General features: G+C 44.1%; 1 protein-coding gene across 4 annotated transcripts in view; it reads right to left on the reverse strand.

Annotated features, from left to right (window-relative positions):
* Window positions 1-16,646, reverse strand: part of LOC115915492 (phospholipid-transporting ATPase ID-like) — a 72,011-nt gene extending 55,365 nt beyond the window's left edge. Inside the window, exons 1-3 of one of the 4 annotated variants that reach the window (XM_030968946.1) lie at window positions 16,467-16,646; window positions 15,959-16,102; window positions 8,855-8,933 (exon numbers count right to left, since the gene is read on the reverse strand). In XM_030968946.1, the coding sequence (XP_030824806.1) occupies window positions 8,855-8,897 (43 nt within the window). In that variant the 5' untranslated portion in view covers window positions 8,898-8,933; window positions 15,959-16,102; window positions 16,467-16,646. Of the gene's footprint in view, window positions 1-8,854; window positions 8,934-9,122; window positions 9,253-15,958; window positions 16,435-16,466 lie in introns of those variants that run through there. The other 3 variants (XM_030968948.1, XM_030968945.1, XM_030968947.1) reach the window with 3 other exon arrangements.
* Window positions 16,647-17,399: the final 753 nt, after the last annotated feature.

Genomic DNA, 17,399 nt, shown 5'->3' on the forward strand with positions numbered 1-17,399 from the left:
TATTAATATTCCAGTCTCGTGAGTTATCACAGCACGTGTCTATTACACCTATTAAATGATGTGTTAAGATATCTACTTCTTCCTGTTTGCTCACTCTTGCATTAGCAGGAGTCTAAGCTGTCCAATGCATTGAAGTGCTAGCCTTCCTCCTTTTCCTTCAATGACCCTGTAAATACACAGCATCCCTAATTTTTAAGCCCTTTCTCAGGTCACCATTTTTTGGTCTCTGTCTGTAGGCTATTTTCATCAAGTCCTCTAATTACTAATGTGAAGCTATGTTAGCAGGCAAATGTGCTTTTCTCCTGCTTCAGGCACATCTAACAGTATCAGTCATTTTGAAATCAGCTGCCATATGCCCCAAATAGATGATTCAGATGAACCACAGTGGCTTCATTCAATACCGTCTAAGTGCTTAATCCTTCACTGCTTTCCTCAGACAGATTTTTCTTATCTTCACAATGGGGAGACCAATGCACCAAGAGATCAGAGTCACTTATCTGGTGTCCCAGAAGAAAACAGAAGCAGAGCTCAAGAGGTTCAGACTTGCTGGGCTTCAACTATTGTGTTGTGTGCTCCTTCAGGAATTTTCCTGAGAACAACTGGTATCCTTAAAGCCGATGAAAGATAAAGCTATTTGTGAAAAAACAGAATTTCCCAACACTTGCCTGTTTCCTGCCATACAGTAAGTGCTACCCTTATCCCCTCCTCAGGAGCTCCAAGCCTAGCCCTGGAAGAAGTGCCCCAGAAAAGATAAATGGTGTTAACGTAAATAGGAATAGATGACAAAGCTTTGGAGAGCCTCGGTGTCACATGGCAGCTTCTGAAGTCCTTGGTGGCTTTCTGTTCTGTATGCAGAAGCAGAAACCCAAGTGCTGCAGGCAACAGCTGAACATGCCCTGAGCTCCTTTGCTCTTCCCAGGGCACACTGAGGGAGCAAGAAGCCATCCCCTTTCTCAGGTTGCCCCCCAGGTCTTTGCAGCCATGGAAGAGGCACTTGACACATGGCTTTGAACTCAAGAGTCTCAAATGCACTTAGAAAAAAGCTGACACTTGTCAGCTTTTCCCCACTGTGCCCCAGGGGGGAAAGGAGCCTCTCAGAACAGTGAGAGATGCACTCTCCAAGTGGCTTTTATGTGAGAAACATTAATGGCAGCAAACGGCTCTGGGATGGCACAGAAATGTGAGGCAGTGGGACATGAAACAGCAGGAATGAGAATCAAGGCACTGCACTCCCATACAGCACCTAAGGGCAGGTTTCCTGTGATAACCCTTTCTTAAGGCCCAGGTAACTGTGAACCTGGTTAAAACTGAATGGAGCCTTTGCCTGCCATAGCCATCCATCTCTCTCAAAGGCAGTGTCCCTAAAGGCCAAAATACAAGGCTAATTCCTTGTATTTAGGAATACCTTTAGCCAATACCTTTGGCTAAATCAAGATAAACCACAATAAATGTCACAGGCAGCCTCATCCAACAGCATCAGCAAGAACTTCCTGTCCTCTGGCTACACCAAGGGAGAACCACTGTGGCCACATGCACAGGGCAACACTGCCTCAGCGGCTTTTACCAGCTGAGGACTGTGAGGTCCTGCTGCTGCCTCCTAATCCAGCAGTTCTCAACCATTGCAGACCACATGACTCCCATTTGTTTCTGGAACAGTCTGGACAGAAATGGAGTCTCTTGGATGATCACAATAAACAAAATATTAAGAAAAGTCAAGCATTACACCAGCTTTGCCTGGAAGCCATAACTCAGGGTTTTTTGGCTGTAGATCCAAGCATGCGTGTCTTATCATGCCCTGTTGATTCTGAAAGCAATGAGGAAAAAGGGAGGGCGAAGCTGTACGGATATCAGATGAGAAGTTTTTCATTTCTTGAAACTTTTTAATATATCTCTAAGTAAATCAAATGTTCTGCTTCTGCAAATTGCATTCACTGGAAAGAAGGAATGGTATTTGTGCTCCAAGTTATCATTTCACTGCCACTGAAAACTATTTTAAATTATTCATCAGTGGAAACTCGGCGTACATAAATATGGCTTAGTGCCCAGTTCTTGGTCTAACCACTGAGACCAAGTCACTGGGAAAGTGCCTGTTTTCTCAGGCAGACAGTTTTAGAAGCTAAACCTCAGAATAACATCTGTATTTAATAAAATTAAACCCATGCCAAAAAATCGGCTATAAATGTAACTGGCCAGCCCACCAGCCTTCTTACTTTAGGACTGCGGCATGGAAAAGTCCTGCAAAAGGTTAGATTCAAGATCTGGTCAGACAGCCTGGAAATTTGTTTCTGGTTTATGCTAAGGAGCATATGCCAAGAGAAATGCTTTCGACAGGGTATTGGAAAAGTTTTGTAGATATTGAGTCTTGTGGCTCCAAGAAATGGGAGGTTAAGGTCTGCCTGGTTTTGCCAAGTCCTATACAAACTAGGCACTGATACTCCATGCACGAAATGAACACAGCCCAATTAGGGGAGTGCCTGCGTAACTAACCCTGACAACAGAACAGAGACAGCATAAACTGTGAATATAATAATCTCTCCTCCACCCTTTAAACAAGTGACCTCAAGAGCAAAAACTCTGCCCTGGACCAGCTACAAAGAATGGCATCCAGGAGCTGGACTCATCTCCCCAGCTTCCCTTATAGAGTGGTTCTTAGCAAAGCTATTACCAAGTTGTGAAAGCTGTAACAGATTGTTCTGGTTCCAAGGGAACTGACCCTTCTGGGACTGTAATTCAGATCTCTACTGCAACAGGCTGTAAGAGGTCTCAGAAGACCCCCTCTAGTCACACATCTCATGATGTGTCTCCTGCCACCTCCTCCTTGTCCCATCTCCCTCCTAACTTTTGTTGCCCCTACTTTTGGACACCTCATCATCACTGTGTGGCTCAGCTTCTGGCATCACCTCTCAGCTGTGGCCTCACACCCAGCATGCAGGAGATCAGCCACCTCTTGACAGACAGACAAATCCTGGCCCTGTTTTCTGGTCTTTGCTGGACTGCTCCTCTATGTGCACAAGAGACTGAAAACTGACATGGTGAATCATTTACCTCTATCCTCCCCTCAAAGAACCTGAGAATTACAGTCTCCACTGAAAGGCAGCTCCATGGGAGAGGGCAAGTCATCATAAACTGTGTTAGGCAACCAAAATCTTTTTCTACTGGGAGGTAATTATACAAGCTAATAGCTAAAGTCTCCTTGCACCTTAAAGCAATAATTGCCCCTTTTTGCAATCATTTGAGGTGAAATAACTATGCAACAAATGTCTCGATTTGCAGGTGCTGTATCTGGGTAGAGTCCCTGTCACTGGGGTAAAGACAATCGGATTATTTCTTACAGCACTGGTACCACAGAATTTCACATTCATCACACAGCAGTGCCTTTCTGGGATCAGAGCTGCAACAAGTGAACTTCATCCAAAACCAAAGCCAGGGATCTTCACACCAAAGGTTCATCCTCTCATATGGGTCAGAGGATGCACACATGAAGCAAAGAGCCATATGACAGGTCTGAGGGTCATAGTGGTTAAATACCTATATTTCACAGCCAGTCTGGCACACAGACATTTGTCAGACCCTCCTTTCCCGAGTGCCACCCTCACGCTGTAACCTGAGCGGCGCCGCGCACCTGCTGCTCTGCAGCACGAAACCAAAGCCTGTCCCTGCCCTGAACTGCAGCCAGAGCCTGGCAGGGTTCGGTGAGCTGGGGCAGCAGCAGCACTGAGAAACCACTGGGATGGAAACAGGGAGAGGGAGGTCAGAGCCAAGCCCAGCTCGGAGCAGGAACATGTTCAGCTGCCTGGCAAACAAATGTGGGTTTTTATTGACTCATAGTGGGGGCTGCCCTGGACTCCATGCTACAAACCCACACATTTGTAATGTACAGATGCCCCCTCTTCTGTGTACACTCACTGGCTGCTCTGGCTGGAGAGGATTTATGCTGGCAATCACATGCATTTTCATCTCAGAAATGGAATAGTCTGTGCAGAGTGTGAGGCATTTAATGAAGAAAAAGCATACATCATGACCTTACAGGGACACTATCATCAATGGCTTCAGCCCTCTTTCATCCTTCCTGTTCCTCCATTATTAAATAAATATATTTATTATGTCTTTTTGCCTCAAAAAACCAAGAATCATCCTTCCTCCTGAAGAAATAAAATGCAATAAATACACTTTTGTGGACATGGTCAGTGTCTTTGGCAATTGGTACTGAGCTCAGCCTCCTCCTAAGCATCAAACAAACACCACCCATAGTGGAATTTCTCACACAAGTAAAACATTCCATTTATCCCTGGTATAGAAAGCCAAAATAATTTGCTACTGGCCACTAACAGAGGGCCCACTTTGGTGATGTACTGACCTCCTCCATTATCACAGAGCAGATGAAAGGTCTGAAATAAAAAACCCTGAGGGTGAAGTGGAAATATTTCTGCCTCAGGTCTAGTACATTTTTAATATCAACATAAAGTTCAACGGTAGACCCTGCCCTTTCCTAAAAGCAGCATTTTCTATTATCACCATAAGAAAAGAGAAAAGAAGAAAAGACAGCTCCAAAAGGATGCCCCAGATTTGCACAGCATGTACAATATTTGTGGTCAAATAGCACTCTTGGGACACAGGTGGAAGAAGTGATGGATAACCTTAAACCTGAAAATATTCTCATGTAGGTTTTTCTAGGAAGGGACATAGGTTTACTCATATCTTCCCTTTTCCCATCTCCTGCAATAACACCAGTTCTGATTTTCCTTCCTTTCCTACTCCGGGCAATATCTCAGCCACCTGCCCTGGCTCCGGTCAGAGGTGGGGACTCATCATGTCTCAAAAATGCCTGGTAGCAAATTAATTCTCAAGAAGCATCTATGTATTTTCATATTTGTTTCAGTCCACTTCAGAATGAAATATACATTTTTCAAATATATTAGCAGTATAAATTGTCTTTTCTTCATTTTGAAAAACTGATTTTTCCCCCTCCACAGTTGATTTAGAATTTTATATCACTCTGTGTCCTGGTTTTATTTCTGATAATAGTTCACAATATTTTGACTAATATTAGCATGCCAAAAAAAGCAGCTTTTTTGGTCTTTTGTTTTTATTTTGAAAACTAGTCTGACAGTGACTAGATGGCACATATAATTTCCTTTACTAGAAGACAGTATCCCTTAGACATGCTGGTAAATACCACAGCTTAACACAATTGCACATGTTGTTAATAACAGCAATGCACAGTGATAGGAAGTGATGCAAAAAATCATAAAAATAAATACAGCTCCAAAACGAACTTTGAGAAGTTTTTCAATTCACAGTTATTTCCCTCATGGGAAATTATGTAAAAATAAATACATTTTTCATACTCGATGTCTATTGTGGTGAGACACTTCCTATTGGATCGGAATGGGGATCCCAGAAGGCAGCTGAGCAAGATGTGCCAGTCATGGGCTGCCTTCCTCACGAGCTGCCAAGCTCTGCCCAGAGCCTGCCTGCTCCAAGCCCAGCTGCCTTGGTGAGTGGCAAGAAGGAAAACCCAGGGGAGCTTTCCAAAAGCCCTAGCTGGATTTATAACCTCCTTCCTCCTCTCACAGTGCCCTGAGGCTGGGCTTATGGAGGCGAAACTGCAGTAATGACTGCTCTTCCATCTGTAATCACTGCTTTTCCATCTGTGTAGATGAATTCTCCCTGCTCTCTATTCCCAGTTTTTTGATGGACAGTACCTGCCTATCCCTGTCCTCGAGGTATGAAGCTCCAATGATGAACTTAACCACCATGGGAGGAAGCCAGTGAACAGAGATGGTCCACAGTTATCACAGGGCACCAGTTATGGGGATTTTTTAAGGAATTTTGAATGAGTTAGAGATGGGACCTCTGAGTTGTTTCTGATTGTGTGATTTATATTTTTTATCTTCTACATAGACAGGAACGGTGAGTTCAGCTCACTTCTTTACTACATGGTTCAGAAGGTCACAAAACGCCTAGTTACTTGACCTTTTAAGGATTTCTTGACCAATAAAGCACTACCAATAAGGATATTTATGGTTTTGATCCAATCCTTAAATCTTTCCTTTCATCTTAGGGACTCATGCTACAGTGTAAGCTTTCTTTGCCTATCATGTTATGATACACAAACCTACAGTACTACATTCTAAACTTCTTGTTTACGTTTGTAAGTACTTTTTTGTCCCTACATTTTAAACTCTAAACTACTATAAATCCACATTCTCACTTCTAGTACTCAAATTCAGAAGCCTCTTCCAAGGTCTCAGATCAAGTCCTGTGTTTAATTCCAAGCTTTAGCTTACAGGCCCAAAGTTCTAAGAATTCCTTGCATTTCAGATTCCAACAATCGGCCATCTCCAACCTTCCACACATTTGATGAACTAGAAGTGCCCCCCTTCCACCCATGTTCACTGTAGGTTAAACCTCAGTGTAAAAGATCTCAGGCACCTTTTCCATAGAAACACCTCTGCTGCTTATGTAAGAGGTGTACTTCCCTGCTTCAGCTGGAACAGCTTCACCGACATTATCCAGCAACTGGTCTCCTCCAGGCATCTTTGTGTGTCAACGTGAGCTGCGTTTTAGTTACACCCCTGATAAACTTCTATAAAGAACTTGAGACTATAAAAAGCCAACCCTTATCTCCAAGAAACCTAAGACCATGTAACCTGTCCTCTTAAACTAAACCTATCATATTTCACCTGCACCTCAGCTCATGTGGAAACCATGCCTTGCTGGGGAAAAATGCTGGGTCTCATTGGAGCAATCCTTATCCCGGGTCCAGCAGCTGATGCCTGAGGTAAAACATTCCCTCCAATTAAAGTCATATCATGAGCATGGCTCTTCAGCAAGGTCAAACGTCATCCAGCTTTGTTTTTGGAACAGAAATTTGGTCTTTCCATAAGCAGTACTGCCCCTCCAAGATGAGCACATGGGATGTTCCCTGTGGGAGGGCCTTGCCTGCTCTCAGGCAGCACAGTCCTCTGGACTTCTACAAACACAAAGACTCATGAACTCCTGGATTAAAATAGCACTTCAACACTGACATTCTAGTTAACATTCTAGTTAACACGTCTAGTTAAATGTTGGCAAAGAGCAATCATAGCTTTGAGGATGCAAGGCAAAATAATTAAAAACACAAGAGGAGGAGAAAACACTCTCAGCTTCCTGTTATGGAAGCTCCTCATTCCCTGATCACTTCTGCTTCCTTTATCCTCTGAACTTTTTCCAGTTTGCCTTCATTGGTTTTGAACTGATGACTGGATGTGAAAAGAAATTATTCTTCCCAATAAAATACAGGGTTTATATCTAGGAAGATCAGAGTTCCTCAAATATTTGTTTGAGCGTGGGGGGCTGAACCCTTCCCTGCTAAAACCCAGGCCCAGGCCCAGACAAAACACAACACTTTCCTAATATAGCAACAGAATCTCTTTGATAATCTGAACAGCTACTGCATTACAAGTGGGGGTGCCCTGAGTGGACAGTGGCTCACAGACAAACCTGTGCTCCCTCATCTGCAAAGCCAAGATGGGGTAAAAAATATCTGGGGCTGGCAGAGATCCTTCCCTGGGAGCAATATCAACCTCCTCTCCTGGGACTGTCAGAGAAGCAAACGGATGCCCCTGTCTTAACACCAGGGCTCAGAGTCTGCCCTGGTCCAGGAAGGGGAAATAGCAGCACAATTGCAAAAATAAACCCCTGGGAAAAAGCTGTTCAGTCCTCTGAGCTTGGAGAGGTTGGAAAAGAATTTCTTGTCAAAATACAAGTAGGCAGTAGTTCCACATTCGTCAAATACAGAGGGGAACACCCTGAAAGGAAAGGCTAGAGACTTTCCCTCTTCACCATGTCTGCAGACCTGGATCCCCCCCAGAAACTGCACACTGGGTCTCTCAGGGTGCACACACGGGTGTGCTCTCAGGGTCCATGTCTCTAATTGACTCTTCCTCCTGTTTCTGATTGGAGGGAATATCTGGGCCATTGCCATCATAAAATAGAATCACACAATTGTTTAGATTGGAAAAGACCTCCAAGATCAGCAAATCCAACTGTTTACCCAGCACTGCCAACTCCATCACTAAACCACGTCCTTAAAAGCCACATCTACACATCTGTTACAAGCACCTCCAGAGATGATGACCCCACCACTGCCATGCGCAACCTGTTCCTATACTTGACAACCCTTTCTGTGAATAAATTTTTCCTAATATCCAATCTAAACTTCCCCTGAAGTATTGAGGCCATTTCTTCTTGTCCTGTTGCTTGTTACCTGAGAGAAGAGACTGACCCCCACCTAACTACAGCTTCCTTTCAGGTACTTTTAGAAAACAATAAGGTCTCTGAGCCTCCTTTTCTCCAGGTTAAACACTCTCCAGCTCCCTCAGATGCTTTTTATAAGACTTGTACTCTAGACCCTTCACCAGCTTCTTTTCCCTTCTCTGGACACACTCCAGCACCTCAAAGTCTTTCTTGTGAGGGGCTTAAAATTGAACAGAGAATTTGAGATGCACCAGTACATTTCATCATCCAAAGACTGCATTGGACCTTTGCAATGTGCATTGCTCATCCACCCACTCCTGCCAAGGATTCCTGTAAAAAAAAAACCACCAAAACCCAACTTCCCCATGGCAGTCATGTGTCACGACAGTGCACAAGCTCTGTAGCTGGTCCTGTTGCAGACATGCCCCCATTCACTGGCACCCTGCAGCACTCCTCCAAGGCAGTATGAAATGCAGGAAGAGGAAAGAAAGCATATTTTCCCCCACTTGCTCTGGGCCAGACATGCTCCCAAACAGGAGCTCAGGAACTTGCATGTGTGCTGTATTTACATTCCTTTGCCCCCATGAAAATGGCATTAACAGACCACACTCACCTTTCAATTTCTTCTTTCCAAATTTTAATCCAAATAGAGACATCCCAAAACTTTATTTTAGTCCAACTCCATGGAACTTCTGCAAGAGAAAAGAGAAAGCAATTCACAACACATAGAGCAGCAAATACATGTCATTCTATGCCAAATAAATGGGGGAAACAAATTCCTAAACACTGTGGCCAGCAGCCACAGTTTATCATCTAGAATGCATTAAAATACAAAACAATCTTAGGTTTTCAGGCTGCACTGCATCAGTGGGCTGCCTTACCTGGGACATGCTGGTCAATTTATCACCTGACATGGCACAAAGAAGGGGCCAGTGGAGGAGAGGCTGAAAGGGACGTTCTCACTTCATTGGTGCCATATGGAAATGAGAAATACACACCCAGAGCTTGTACTTTAGGTACAGAGGAACTATGTGTCTACCCAGAGCAAGACCAGCCTCCTTGAAGAGGAGGAAGCAGCGGGAAGCACTGGTTTCCTGTAAATCTGCTGCTGCTCAACACATGCTGGCTCACACTGTTGTCCATTGCTGGTCATCCTGCATGTTTGGGGCAGACTACAATAAAATTTCTCCTCCACTGGCTGCAAACTGCCTGGCCCAGAAGCTAAGGCCAGGCACCAGAAATGCATTTAAGGCTCTGAATATGTCCTGATAGGCAGAGGAATAGAGCATTAAAAAAAAAAAAAAAAAAAAAAAAAAAAAAAAAAAAACAAAAAAAAAAAAAAAAAAAAAAAAAAAAAAAAAAAAACACGTCAAAACTGGCTGGTAGTGAAATTTTCAGTGTCCCAATCATCAGACAAGTTTATTTAAAGGATTTGAAGGTGATGTTGGTGCTGACAACCTAGAGGATCTGGGAATATGAGAAAAGCTGGCATTGCTCTGTGACCAGGAGCCTGAATCAACAGGAACACTGTAGCAGTTTCTTAAGTGGTCAGCGAGGCAAGCTGAGATACTTGAGAGAGTCACAGTCTATCTAGAACAAGTTTTCTAGGTAACAGAATGTAGTTTTCCAATTTACCCTATGCTATCTGTGCAGAGCAAGGGTGCCTAAGGAGACAGGAATAGCAAATATGTAAAATTTTGGAAACACGCACATGCAAACACAGCCTATGCCACTGCCCAAATGCAAGCCTGATACAACACCACCAGTGCGAGCTTGGACTTCTGTTTGCAGAAAAAAAAAAGATAAGGTTTAAGGAAAACTGTACAATCCCTGCATATGCCAAACTTGTGCTCCAGATGCTCCAGCAAAGCTATATTTAGCAGCTGCAGTTGCATGAATCTGAATTCAGTGAGGGGTTTGGGAGCCTCTCTGTGCCCAATCTACTTGGAGGATGTCCTTTCTCTATTCACTCCTCCAATTGTTTCTGCTCATCATGACAAATGCTTTGGTACCACCTCTTCCCAGAACTTCTCTGCCCATGAAGCCAAACCACTCAAAGTTAAAATATGCGATGTCACAACCTAAAGCTTTCTTGACCCTGCTGTCCAAACTTACTTTCCATCCCTGACCCCAGTCTGTCACTTTCAACATATTTCTCCCATGTTTTAGAATTACTATTATGTCTTACAAAACCCTAGTTACAAGGACAGAGAGTTCCCCCTAAGATGGTGGGAAGAGTGAGACACTCCCCACACACACAGAGGTAAAGACCTCAGATTTCCTGAAGCACCACGAGTCACAGATCTGATAACCACTGATCTGGTAATCCTGGCAGCACAAGGATGGCTGTAATCAAAATATTGATGATTACATGATCCATATGAACTCTGGATGTTGCTGTATTTGCAGAACATTTCAGAAAAACAAAAGTCACTCCTCACTGTCAGCACAAATATGCAAAATGTTAACTGGTTATAATCATCATATTGATGATTACATGACCCACATGGACCCTGGATCTTCATGTATTTTCCAAACTTTTTAGAAAAACAATCCACAGCTACCAAACCTCTCCCAGCTGTGTACTCAATTAACAAGGCATATAATTTCAGCAGAGGGTGAAAAAAGGATGTTTATATTTTTGGGGGAGCAGAGAAGCGAAGGTGGTTATAAGCTTTCTTTCATCAGTAATAACAAGAAACAAACAATAGACTTTCACATCTTCCAAACAAAAACCTGAAACTTCCTTCAGCTCTGACACATGGCTTTTGTTAATTACTGTGATTCTTCAAACCCTGGTTTCTGGTGGGACTGCAGCATGACAAGAACACTGAAACAATACAGTGTTTTGATATGGAAAGCATGTAGTTCCCACAGCTTCTCAGTGCATTAAATCAGGATTGCATGCATTGAACGTCTTCATTCAACAGTAAATTTAAATTACCATCATGGCAGCACAAATACCCTTATAGGCTTTCAATTCCCACAAAACTTTGCCTTTTAGGGCAGACGTTGGAGATAACTTTGCCACATCCATTGCACCAATTACCTCTCCAACACATCATTGGCACCACACAGACTTGGCATACCTGCTCACTGAGTTAAATCCCAGGAGTTATGTATGAATCCTTCCCAAGCTGACCTGATCCTCTAGGCAAAACTCAGTTCCTGACTTGCCCAAACCACAATGTCATTTGAAAATGTGTCAGTATTCAATGGGCACACAGATGGTGGCATTAAGGGCTGGACACACCCCTATTGCATTGAGGTGTACCCTTTATTTTCATAATATTGCAAATATCTTCCTTTACTGCTTTGTTATTGACTCACACATCTAATCCCCATAGTTCTTTACAGAGGAAAGCCACTCTCAGGAGGGCTGTGGCTTCTGTGCAAGGCTGCCTGCTCCCACCCCCTCTGTGACAGGGCACTGTCACACTTCCAGGTGTCTGTTTTCAGTCTGAGAGCTCGTTGACCACCGGCTGTCAGTGTGAAAAGAAACACAAGCAAGTAATGGTGAAATTGTCCCCTTTGGTGGAGCAACAGGTACTGCTCCCGTTTGTCTCACTTATCACGGCTTGTGCAGACAGATGTGCTCTCTTGGCTGACCTCGGCTCTTCCTGCCTTTCAGCCCCAGGTGTTTTTTTTCCTTAGGTTATTTTAGACTCTCAATTCTACCTGCATGGTCTAACATCATTGCACTTGTATTTATCAACAACGTCCCTCAGGGTATTTTTTTCCCCCACAGATTTCACACATAATCAAAATTCATGCCCTGGTTCAGTTTTCTTTATTTTCCTGTTTTTTAAATTTGAGATTCAGTTGCCATTCCACACTTGCAATGATGGGTCATCAGCCTCCTATCACTCACATCTATTTTTAATTACAGTTTTAATTTCTCCTTATGCTTTCCAGGGAAAAAAAATGTAAAAATTATCAGGGAAAAAAAGATTATCTCATATTTCTTTTGTCGTGTGGCATTAAGTTATTCTCAAATTTTGGTAGGACAATTTCATAACCTCCTTTTCCTGAATTAATTAAAAACCCATAAACACACAAAAAACATTATACAGTCAGAAAAAAAAGGCAATTTCCTGTTTGTGTTAATTTTCCCTGGCACCAGCTATGGTCAGGCAAAGTGAAGCGCCGCTTCAGTCTCCTTCTAGTTGCTTTCCACGGTCTATGTCAGCCCTTCTGGACTCTTTGTTGTTCCACTTTTCACTTGATTATTCTTGGATTTTCTTCATTTCTTTTTACCCCAGTACACTGCATTGTCAGTAATCAACTGGGGTTCAGAGTATTTGAGCACTCATGTAGGTCCCCTCAGCTTAACAGGACAACTTGTTGCTTCCCCATGTTTTCAGGCCCTATAGCAGAAATTATTTAAAGTTCAAATTCCCAATTCTTACAAGAAATTTGGGGTACAAGCTACAAATAAATTATCCCCTCTCATCACAGAAAACTGTTGTACCTACGGGGCTCTATGCACTGTCTCTCTGCTGCTCACACATCTGCAATGTGTGACAATCCACATAGTGACAATCCACCTGCTTCATGGCTGCTGACAGTCTGATCATGGGCTCTGGGTGTTTCAATAGCCACAACGAGAAGCTTCTTTGACAGATCTTGAATAGGAAAGTGATGTTTTCTCACAAACCAAATTCTGCCTCATTTAAGAGAGACACAAGCAGGGCAGGTCAAGGTAATCCCAAATACAGGGCGGGCAGGGAATGGTTGGAAAGCAGACCAGAGGAGAAGGGCTTGAGGGAGCTGCTGGATGAGAAGCTCAACATGAGCTGGCTGTGTGTACTCAACCCAGAGAGCCAAACATGTCTTGGGCTGCATCCAGAGTCCCGTGGGCAGCAGGGCAGGGAGGGGATTCTGCCCCTCTGCTCTGCTCTGCTGAGACCCACCTGGAGCACTGCATCCAGCCCTGGGCTCCCAGCACAGGAGGGACAGGGACCTGCTGGGGTCAGCCCAGAGGAGGCACCAAGGTGATCAGAGGGATGGAGCAGCCCTGCTGTGGAGACAGGCTGAGAGAGTTGTTTAGCCTGGAGAAGGGAAGGCTTTGGCGAGATCTTAGAGAAAATTTCAGTACTTAGGCTACAAGAGAGCTTAAGAGGAACTTTCAACAGAGCATGTAATGCCAGGACAGGGGTGAATGGCTTCAAACTGAAAGAGAGTAGGCTTATATTAGATATTAGGAAGAAATTCTTTACTGGGAGGGTGATGAGACACTGGCACAGGCCATCCAGAGAAGCTGTGGATGCCCCATCCCTGGAAATTCTCAAGGCCAGGCTGGATGAGGCTCTGAGCAACCTGGACTAGTGAAAGGTGTTCCTGCCTATGGCAGAGGAGTTGGAACAGGATGATATTTAAGGTTCCTTCCAATCTAAACCATTCCACAATTCAATGATTTGGCTTGAGAACACAACTGCAAAGCTCCTCCTGCATGAGGGGTAGGTTGCAATGAGCTACAACCTGTGGGCTTTGCAAAGGTTCACTGGGGGCTGTACTGCAAACTGGAGGAGGAGGGAGGCATTTCCCACCACCACAGCCTTGAGTGGCAAAGTGACAAAAGACATGGCACGAGCTGGATGAATGCAGAGCATGTTGTGGATGGAAAACATGTCTCTTTTCTTGGCCCTGTTTCTCTGGACAAAGCTATATGATACATCAGATTCAATGATAAATATGAATTAGAATATACTTAGTGCCTCTGTTCCTATCACTTCATTCCCAGACCCTGTGAAATGATCCATGTTAAATACAATCATTTTTGGAAGGGTTATTTTAATCCAGATCATGGGGTGTAGTTCAGTACAGACTGAAATTCCTGCCCAAGCAGTGGTCATATCAGATCTGAGGAGGCAGTGAGTTGTGCTGAAGTACGAGAAGCAAACTCCTAGAAATGAGGAGAATTAGTCAGAGGAACAAGATTTCTCCAGTCAGTTTTGACACCAAATACCCTGTGGTATGTGTATGCACAAAAAACTTTAAACAACCCTGTGCAGGTACAAATTCAGAAAGCTTATCATGTCTCCACTCACCTTTTCAGGTCAGGTCAGTTTTTGCACAAAAGTTTGGGTTTTTTAAAAGATTTCTGTTTAGATGATGTAATGATCACAAACACCCACTGATCTTAGCATTCTATTCTTTTTCATGCTAAAGTACTAAATTTCCAACCAATAACTCAGCATATGAGAAAATAGATCCCAGGCAGTGAGCATCAGACAAAAAAGGTTGAAAACTTCTTTTCTCCACTCATTGCTCTTGGTGGAGTAATAATGTTAAATACGAGATCTCAGTCCCTAAATTTTGAACATGTATCACTTTACACTGGATTTGGAAGCACACCTGAGAAAATACTAAGGATTTAAAATACATCAGGTCCTCAACCTCCCTGTTTTATCCATGCCCTTGTTGCCACATGTCATGTGCTGGAGCTGGACAGTCACAGTCACTCACAGGTATTGCAAAAGGAGGACATCACAGTGCAGTGTTTGCCAAGGCTCTGGTTAGAGCAGCATTAAGGCCTGGCACACCTGGCACAAACTGACCTTCCCATGTGCCACACAAAGGCGTGTTTGCCAAGGGGCCCCTTTGAACTGAAGCTGTACTAACTGTTTCAGTCAAATTTGTCAAATTTTTGTTCCAAAGAGAACAATGCATTTGCTTTTCCTTACCAAAAGCAGATGCAAAAATTTCAGCCATTAGAAGGAATTAGTATTAATCATCTTTCAGCACTGAACTACGTTACTATTTGCATTTCTCCACCCCTCCTTACATCCTCTTGTGTTTGAATACCTCAAGAGCAAAACAGGGAATACCATGTGTTGTACCACTCCCTGCTTTGCAAACACACAAAGTGAGCTGCAGAGTGGACAACCAAAATGTGTGTTTTGAATCCAAAAACTACTCTTTTTCAGGGCTGAAATCAGATTTGGCACAATTAAAACCTGGCATAAGTTTAAGGCACTGTAAGTGGTCACTCCTGCCATCAGGGTTTACAGAAGCAGCGTAGCCTCTGGTTTAAATCTACCGACTCGGTGCGACGAGTTTGAAAGTATCCCTGAAACCTCCCTGCTTTTTCCACACCTGAAGAGGTACCGTGGATGAGGTGAGCCAGCCCTACAGCTATTTTCTGGTGCTGTTCCAACCTATACATACAGAAACCCACGAAACTCCGCGCTCCCACCCCTACACTCCAATGTGCCAATGCAATTAGCTGTAATTGCTGGGAAACAGGCTCAGTCTGTTATCTGCCACGTCTTAAAGTAATGATCCAACATCCTCCATCTGTCTTCATTAAAACACTCTTTAAACTGACACCGGGATGGCAGTCAAAAAACTGCATTCAGCTCCTCTGGGTGAGTTAGTTGCGACGACGCTCAAGTTACGGATCAACAGCTGTGGCTGCGGCGGAGCGGGTTCCCAAAGAGAAAGGCAGCCTGATCCCTCTGGAACAAACAATAGCAGCTTCCCCGGGCGGCTGCTGCTGCTGCTGCTGCTGCTCGGAATCATGCACAGCTCAGCTCACTCCACCCAGACGTCTCTCAGCTCGCCCGTAGGGAAAGCTCAACCCCGAGCGCTTTGATTAAGCTCCGCAAGACTCTTGGGTCTGAAAAAAAACCCCCACAAGTTTCTGTCCCCGTCCCGCACCACCCCGAAACCAGCAGGAAAAACAAGAGAGCGGAAGGAAAGCGTTCAGTCTTACCCTTGAAGGCTTGTAAAAGTCACAGCAACAAAGTTGCTGCCCTCCATAGCACTCCGGTGCACTCCTCTCTTCTCATTTACACGCAGCTTTATCCCCTCCCAAGACCGGCGGCTTCGCTCGCAGTCGCAGCGCCAGGACATTCACCTAAGGACGCAAACCTTATCTGCGCCGTGCGATGGGCATCGCGTGTCCTCTCCGGCACCCTCAAAATCCGCCGCTGACTCGCTCTGACATACAATGTCCCGGCAACTACTCTTACTCCAAGTTCCCTACTTCTTACTTCAGTCACTCGGCTTGGCTCCTTGCCAAATTCTTTTTTTTTTTTCTTTTCCTCCCCTTTTTCTTTTTTTATATTCTGTTTCCTGTAGGGAGGGAGAGTGTAGTAGCTCCCTTAAAAATAAAATGTTTCAGTGCTACAAACTGTGAAGGAGTAAAGCAGAAAAGCACAGCATCTAGGCTTGGGGAACCCCTATCAACTCCAGAGGAAACAGCTGCTTGCTTTACCTACCTCCTGCCGACGCGGAAGCTTTCAAAAAGAAAGCAAGCGAGTAAAAGAGTCCAACATATCAAATTGCTTTCAAAAAGGATGAACTTGGGAAGGGATCCATTTCTTAGCAGCAGGCCCTCTCTCTGTGTCTGTAACACCGGAGTTGGTCAGGGCTCCTTAAACCCAGAGACGCAGTCCTACAAGCTGATCCCAAGGCTCCACCTCACCCACTTTCCAAAGTTGTGAGTAGCAAAAACTCTGCAGAGAAAAGCCTTATAGAGCACAATTGCATAACTCAACCACAGAGCTTCCTCCAACCAGCCAGAGGATTGCTTCGGCGCCGAATTGCTTGCTCATCCCGAGAGCATGACCTTCCCCTGCCCACTGGGACACCTGCCTGACCACACTGTGGTCACAGGGACCCTCCTCACCAGAACCCCCCAGCACTCTCATGAGCCTTCCAACATTCCCGCCTCATTTTCCCACTTCAGCAAACAAAACACTCACTTTTTTTCCCAAGCTGTGGGACTTTTCACAATACAGTGCCCTCCTATATGCCATTCCCCTGGCATATTATGTGCCAGCTGCTTTAATCTTCCAGACCAAAACTGGGGCAGCTACAACTTTAATCCACTTCTAGCTTCCCTATATCTGTGAATTGGAATTATTTTTAAAGCACCATATTCTTTACATAGTCATGTTCACAATAATGCCTGCCAGGAACATCTCCAAGTATTGTGACAACACAAGAAACTTTAGCATTTCTATGTGTACTTATGTCTGAGTTTTCCTACAGGGAAATTCTTAAACACTGTTAAAATTAATTTAATACCTACCCACTTGAATGCATTAATCAGCTGATTAATTATAGTAACACAAGAGTCAAGGCTTTGCCAAAGAGTATTTTCTACAAAATGAAATCTTCTGTAGTCAAGAGGATAGGTATGGAGGACT

The sequence above is a fragment of the Camarhynchus parvulus genome, chromosome Z (assembly GCF_901933205.1).
Source record: "Camarhynchus parvulus chromosome Z, STF_HiC, whole genome shotgun sequence".
NCBI lineage: Eukaryota > Metazoa > Chordata > Aves > Passeriformes > Thraupidae > Camarhynchus > Camarhynchus parvulus.